The 7,535-nt window shown below is 35.2% G+C and overlaps 1 protein-coding gene across 2 annotated transcripts; it reads left to right on the forward strand.

Moving 5' to 3' along the window:
- The first annotated feature begins 290 nt into the window (after nt 1-290).
- LOC144553569 (putative protein phosphatase 2C 27) lies at nt 291-3,237 on the forward strand. Of its 2 annotated transcripts, none has more exons than XM_078301792.1 (4): nt 291-626; nt 1,127-1,327; nt 1,670-1,881; nt 2,346-3,237. In XM_078301792.1, the coding sequence occupies exons 1-4, from the start codon at nt 528-530 to the stop codon at nt 2,932-2,934; spliced, it is 1,101 nt and encodes a 366-aa protein (XP_078157918.1). In that variant the 5' UTR covers nt 291-527; the 3' UTR covers nt 2,935-3,237. The 2 variants fall into 2 exon arrangements, with proteins under 2 accessions (XP_078157918.1, XP_078157920.1); XM_078301794.1 differs by having other exon boundaries at nt 307-877; nt 924-1,327.
- The last annotated feature ends 4,298 nt before the right edge of the window (nt 3,238-7,535 follow it).

A 7,535-nucleotide genomic window follows, 5' to 3' on the forward strand; every position in this document is an offset into this window, starting at 1 on the left:
ACACCCGTGAGATGCAAATCAGAACTATTTTGAATTGATCAAATATGACCTGGTATTTTTGGCAATGCCAAAAAATAAAATAAAAATAAAAACAACTTTTGGTCATTAAAACAAATATAGCGTGGAAAGTGACAGGTGTCGCAGCCAGAAGCAAAATTACTGGTGCACCTTCACACGCGTGTACACCTACTGCCCCTCTGCTTTTTCTCACAAACGAATAATAAAACAATAAGTATAAAATGGCTCACCTGCTCATCGCCTCATCCCATTCCCACTTGAGTACTTGACACTTCTCCCCTTCTTAAATTAAAAAACAAAAAAAATCTTTACTTCTTTACCAAAAAGAAATCTCCGCTTCCCTTTTTCTTTTCTAAAAAATCTAAATCCCCTACGCTTCTCTTCTTCTCTCTTGTAATTTCCTTCAAATATTCCCGGAATCCTCTCACCCATACAATCACCGTGTCTATTCCCTTCCTCTTAGTTTCATTCCCTAAAGTAAAGAGGTTGTACTGCGAGGTTCGAACGCCATGTGTTTAGACGATTTGGAGAAGGCCACAGAGAGGGTTGAAAGGCTCGACTTTTGCGAGACACAAGCTGAGAAACCACCTGAATTTGCCAAACCAAGTGTAAAGTTCTCTTCTTTCGTATCGTAATACTGAATTGTTCCAATTTATGTTTTAGTTTTGGTTGCGTCGTCTTTTTTGACCTGTTCAAAGGACTTCTGTTGGGTTTACCTTTTTTTATTTTGGGAAGGTGATTCTGTAAGCAATTTTGTATTGCCAATCCAAGTGGAATTTTGCATCTATTGTAGCAATATTACTTTGCTTGGATTGGAGAAACTGTTAGCGAAATTCAGTTTGATTGCATATAAGAAACAGTTTTTTTTTTTTTGGAGAAAAACCCGTAGGTAATATAAGAAACAGTTGAAGCTGCTTGTCTGGTTATGTGAGAAAGAATAGGGGAATTTAGGTGCTTAATTTTCACACTGTTAGGTTACCAAGGCTCTTTAAAAACTTTTCATGTCCTTTTCTCTTTTTCCTTATCTTAACTTTTTATCCATCTTTCTTTTCTTCCAATAAAAAGTAATGTTCTTACCTATTTCTTTGACACCAATTATATTATTCAGGATTCACCTATGGAGAAAGTGTCCGAGGACACCGTCATTACAGAATTCACACAAGTTACAAGTTTTGAACCAATAATTAGATCAGGCGAGTGGTCAGATATCGGCGGCCGCCGGTACATGGAAGATACACATGTGTGCATCTCTGACCTAGCAAAGAACTATGGCTACAACTCGATTGAGGAAACCATTTCCTTTTATGGGGTAACCTTCTACTTTCTATACCACATTCCCAATTTTGCACAAATTTAAACCTTCTTTATGCTAATTGTCAGTAGCATTGACTTTTACATACTAGCTACTATCACTAACTGTTGACATTGAAGTTCGAGTCCATCAAATTTACTCAATTGAACAACAGTTCATAACTGTAGATCTATTAATTGCTCATCCCACTGATACTCAGAACTTACTATGAAAAATTTACTTTACTATTTTTTTTTTGTACTATTTTTGTAAACCTGGACTTGGAAATGATGAAGCTCATTAATTGGAAGAGCAAAATTATTTTGAAGCTCATTAATTAATTTTCTAAAATATTATTAGGTGTTTGATGGACATGGAGGAAAAGATGCAGCCCTTTTTGTTCGTGACAACTTGCCAAGGGTAATAGTGGAAGATGCCGATTTTCCTGTCGAGATGGAGAAGGTCGTAAGCAGATCATTTGTGCAAATTGACAACCAATTTGCCAAAACATGTTCTCTTCAATCGGCGCTTTCTTCTGGCACAACTGCACTCACTGCAATGATATTTGGAAGGTTTGTAATTACCCTCCTATTCTGGAGCAACACCAGATTATTAATGTCAAATATTGCTTATTGACCTGAAATATCATGCATTTCCAAACTGTTAATTATCATAAATGTGAAATGTCAGTCATTGCCATCGAAACAATGTCTGAAACTGGCATTATTTTTAAGCTGATCAAACGTCCCCTTTGCAATGCTATTAGTTTTAAGCCGGTGTTTCCCAAAGAAATCAATAGACAATGAGAATGCATGATTTCTATGCTTGGATGTTCATATGACATTTTGTTATATAGGTCATACTGTACATGATGCTTATGCGTTTCTTATGGTATATTTGGAATTTTAGAATAGAAATTTCAATGGATTGAATTCTCTAGGCACCTATTGACTAATTCAATTATAATTTGTACTGATTTTACACGCCTCAGATCCCATCCTTTATTTGATATCTATTTAATACTTTTTTTTTTCAGATCTCTTCTCGTAGCTAATGCTGGCGACTGTCGGGCTGTACTCTCCCGATTTGGCTCCGCAGTTGTGATGTCACGAGACCACCGCCCATGTTGCACCCGTGAACGCAAGCGTGTCGAATCCCTCGGTGGCTACGTTGATGACGGGTACCTTAATGGGCAATTGGCTATAACCCGTGCTCTTGGCGACTGGCACTTGGAAGGCATGAAAAACCAAAACCAAGCCGACTCTTCTGTTGGGGTCAGTCCCGGTCCTTTAAGCGCTGAACCCGAGCTCAAATTAATAACCCTTACAAAAGAAGACGAGTTCTTAATAATCGCATGTGATGGGATTTGGGATGTCTTCTCAAACCAAAATGCTGTGGATTTCATCAGGCGAAGGTTGCAAGAGCATAATGACGCAAAGCTATGTTGTAAGCAGTTTGTGGAGGAGGCAATCAGGCTGGGTGCGACTGATAATCTGACCGCAGTTTTGGTCTGCTTTCAGTTGGAACCGCCACCGGTTTTGCAGGTGCGTAGAAGCCGTCCGGTTATGAGGAGCATCTCGGCTGAGGGTTTGCATAGTCTTCGGCTACTCTTGGAAGGAAAATGAAAGGTTCTGAGTCTTTCAGATCGAGCGGTTATTGTAAGTAGATGTGAGATGCTGTTTTGAAGCTATGCTGTGATTTTATCATCTTTTGTTACACAATAATAAGGCTGGTAGCCAAATAGAATTAATTGGGGTTCCTCTATGGAGGAATACTTGTAAATATTTAATCCGTTGAAGATGTAAAAAAAGAGGGTACTAGTACTAGGTTGTCCAGCCAGGTGCCTTTTGAGCTTAGTGCTGTGATTTCACATTTTTAACAGACTATAACTAAATAAATAATATGATTATGTCCCTTTGTCTTTCTTATAATGCAAGAGTCATTTTTGAACTCTTTAAATTTACTATGTTTTAATTTACAGTGTGGTAAAAAATCTTGTCCGCTTGGGAGAATTGAATTGCTTTGCTCGATCCAGCTCTCTCCGTCCCCTGTGCAAGGTGCAATAAAACCTCCACCTCTGGTTGTCTTGCTGGACAAATATTTGGCATCCACCCTCTTATTTATCTTGTGTTGGAGTGGATAGATTTGAATCCTTTGTTGGATGGGGTTCTAATCCTACTTTTTCCTCTTATCAGTAACAGCACATATTCTGGTACCTTATAGATTTGGAATTCAGATGCAGTACAATACCTGACCGCATAGAATGGGATCTGGGTTGTCCATCTTATCAGGCATGAATCTGAACCCTTGTATTGCAAATAGGCACCGAATTGAATTGATATGGTCTGGGCAGACGCCTGTGAGTATTCTATACGGTTTGGGATCTTAGGGTGATATTCATAGATTTGGGTGGTTTTGGGGATGCAATCCAGGGGAGAAAGCGCGGGGGAGGGGAGCCGCCACCGGGAGCTGGATCTGAATCAGGGGAGTCTGCTTTGAGATTCATGTCAAGTTTAAAGAATGATCCGGATTTATTACTTGCACCTCAGGTACCTGGGGGGGGATACGGATTGTGGGTGGGTGGGTTGGGTTGTGAATAGAAAAAATAGATTTCAAAATCGAAAGAGCAATTGGTGTATAAAAAAAAAAAAAAAAACAATTGGATTGAAAATGGGGAGGGAGTTTTTTTCTTCTTCTTATTTTTCCTATTAATAGGGTTTTAATAGAGCTGGCTTTCTCGTTTCTTTTCCGGAGTATCTAGCTAGTATGTATACATAAACATAATAGATAAAAACAACACTTGACACACGTTTTTAGTTTTAATGAATTCAAAAAATTTTAATTTTGTATATAGACGTATCACTCGTAAGATAGATAGATTTCAACAGTTCGGATTAGTCATTTGAAATAAATTCAATATATTTTAAAGTTGAGTTCACAAAAAAAATTAGTGAATTTAGAAACATTCTAGTTCTACTCACTATGTTTAACATTATATCAGTTGGTATTACGATCAATTTAATTTTAAATTTTTAACATTTGATTCAAACCGCCAAATGTAGATCATTTCATTATTTTTTGGATTGAGATCGAACTGATCGGATTGTTAGGTTGGTGAAGCAATTTTGGTACTGAAATGGTATGGCCTATGGGTAGATACGAGGTTTGTACCAAGTGAGCTTTAGTTCGAGGTATATCAAAGGTTAATGTATGACTTAGGTTTTAAGAATGATCAAAGGTTCCAGAAAGGAACCTGAGAAATTAATGAGGATTCAAGTTCCCTGAAGCGTTATATCAAATCAAAGGCTAAAGCGTACGGAAGTGATCTTTGGGCTAAAACCAATTTATGGGCCAAATCATTTGTCATTAATAAAATAGAAGAAGCGCAAAGCCCTATCAAAAATTAATGGTGTAAATACGCGGTCCAGTATATTTATAGTCGGTGAAGTTTTCTCTTTTATTAATATATAAGAGGAGGATCCAATAATATCATTTTTTGGTGATACCGAATTACATTCTATATTTTCAAAGTTCAAATAGTCGATTCAAACTGTTCAACATTATGGATATGTTAAAATGTGCTTACAGATACATTTTTTTGAATTTTTTTACTATTTATTAAGATGGGTACAAAAATTTAATAGTCTAAATATAGCGATTTGTTAAATACTTAATAAATAGTAAAAAAATTCCAAAAAATGTAAAATTTGATCTGCAAGCACATTTTAATATATCCATTATGTTGAATGGTTTGGATTGACTATTTGAACTATGAAAACTTTGAAAATCGAGAGTATAATTCGGTGTCACAAAAAAAGATGTAATTAGATCCCTCCTCATATATAAATTATATTGAGCAGCTTGCATCAGCCAAATAGAACACCAAAATAGACATCTAAAGTTATTATACCTATCAAACCCAAACCGGTGCTACATATTTTTCTTAAGTAAAAATTGAAGGTCAAGCATTTAATTATTTATATATTCTTTTTGAGTAAAGAGGTTGGAGGTCAAGCTACCAAACTATTTAATATCCACAAGAAATTTTTTATCCGGATTTCGAACCTGCAACTTCTCACATGGAGGTATTGCTTTTAATTAGTATTAGATCAAAGTAGGAGTGAACCCACATTCATCGGGGGGGGGGGGGGGGGGGGGGGGGGGGGGGGGGGGGGGCAGTTGCCTCCATTTGTATTTTGAACTTTTTGAATTTTAATGGTGGAATTTTTAGCATTTGTCACTCCCTTTTTCAGAAATAGATTTGTACCTCCATGACAGAAATTTTGCATCTGTCACTGAAAACTAGAATATATTGATTGGAGGACTAAAACGCAAAATACATAATTTTGTACTCTCAAGTTCATACATCACAAAGTAGCTAGAATTGTAATTACTAAGTTATAAGTAAACATTTAACTTTTAATAAAGAAGACTAAATCATATAAAAACTTTTAAACAATAATTAAATTTTAATATACATAATTTTTTTTTAAAATCATAGAGATGCTATAGAATGCAATCGGAGGCTAGTCGGTGTGTGTGTATATATATAGTCATGACCCATGATTGTAATATATATATGCATGAAGTAATAGCAGTTTTATATGTTTAGAATGAATGTCAAATGACAAGAAATATTAGTGTTCTAAATAGCGCGCTATTGCCGCACTATAGTGTTTTTGGACCCTAAACGCTAAGCTATGGCATCGATACACGCTATTTGAGCTACAGACGCTATAGCGGTAATAGCGGTCCGCTATAGCGCATAGGGTGTAGCACAAATAGCGCGCGCTATGCAACATGAGCTGTTTTTTTTTCTTTTCAATTTATATGGGGTTTAAATAAATGCTTAGATTGGATTTTAACCGTGATTTTTTTTTTTTTGCAATTGACGTACTAAGCTTTATATTAAACTATTAATTATTAAATGAGAGATCCATCAAACGAAATCAAATAAGGAAGCTACAACGCGCTATGCAACATGAGCTGTTTTTTTTTCTTCTTTTCAATTTATATGGGTTTTAAATAAAAGCTCAGATTGAATATATTAAGATATTTCTTGAAGTAATAAAATGATACTTACTATATGGTAGTTTGAATATTTTGAATAGATTAAGATAGTTAATTATGTCATGATGTCTAGGTTATTTTGAAATTTAAATAGAAAAAAGATATATTATGTCATGATGCTGAATATATTTTGAATAGAAAAAGATCGATAGTTTATGATATTAGTAGTATTACTATGGATATTTTGAGTCGCAATTTGGACTTTGTATTGGTTCAATATGAATATTATAATTTTTTAATCAATTTGATGTTATTTATTGTTCTATGAGACTTAGATAATGTTGATATTTAGTACAAATATATAATATATTTTTTATAAAAATAAAAAAACGCTATGTGACATAGCTTTCACTATAGCTTTTTTGTAGGCTTTCCACTATGACGCGATAAACGTTATTTAGAACCTTGAGAAATATTATTGATCTCCCATTTCGATCTGCATGCATTCACGAGCAACTTAATAATACACCACTCAAAAGCCTCATCCTCTTAACTATATACGTACGTACTAATTAAGGTGCTAGCTAGCAAGTTGATCAATTCTTGTTTTTTTTTTCTTTTTCCTTTTATTGGAAGTAACTTGCGAGTTTAATTCTAGAATTATGAATTTGAAATATATCCTAGCTAGTTCTCATGCATGAGCTATACACACACACACACATCATTTAACAAGTCAACCATAAATTAATGCTATCAAATTAAGGTGGTCGCCCGTTTATACGCGTACTTTCAAATCACAATAGTTTCCTAATAATAGCATTAATCAGACTGTCGTGCGCAGATTGAGAAATTATGTTATGTACGAATCAAATGGCCCACAGATCAGACGCTTTCATTAGTTTTGACTTGGTGCATGATTGATGCTATCAAAGGTGGTCGCCCGTTAATACGCGTACTTACTTTCGAATCACAAATAGTTTCCTAGCCTAATAATAGCATTAATCAGACTTGACTTGGTGCATGATTGATGTATTTCGCCTTGAAACATTGCTAAAAGGCATATCAACTTTTAGCAAACAAGTAGGGGCCCACTATGCAGTATCTCATGCACTTACATCTCAAACAAGACAAAATAATATAAATTTTAAATGAGTCCTGTCATCAGCCGAATTTATATAGTACCATTATCAAGCTTCTAAATAGCGTTTATAGCGGT

The sequence above is a fragment of the Carex rostrata genome, chromosome 4 (assembly GCF_964058835.1).
Source record: "Carex rostrata chromosome 4, lpCarRost1.2, whole genome shotgun sequence".
NCBI lineage: Eukaryota > Viridiplantae > Streptophyta > Magnoliopsida > Poales > Cyperaceae > Carex > Carex rostrata.

Bases quoted from the DNA above. Each gene is read 5' to 3' on its own strand.
- LOC144553569 (XM_078301792.1), top strand. From the start codon at position 528: ATGTGTTTAGACGATTTGGAGAAGGCCACAGAGAGGGTTGAAAGGCTC. The intron at 627-1,126 runs GTAAAGTTCTCT...TATATTATTCAG, and splicing joins CTGAATTTGCCAAACCAAGT to GATTCACCTATGGAGAAAGT. The intron at 1,328-1,669 runs GTAACCTTCTAC...AAATATTATTAG, and splicing joins AAACCATTTCCTTTTATGGG to GTGTTTGATGGACATGGAGG.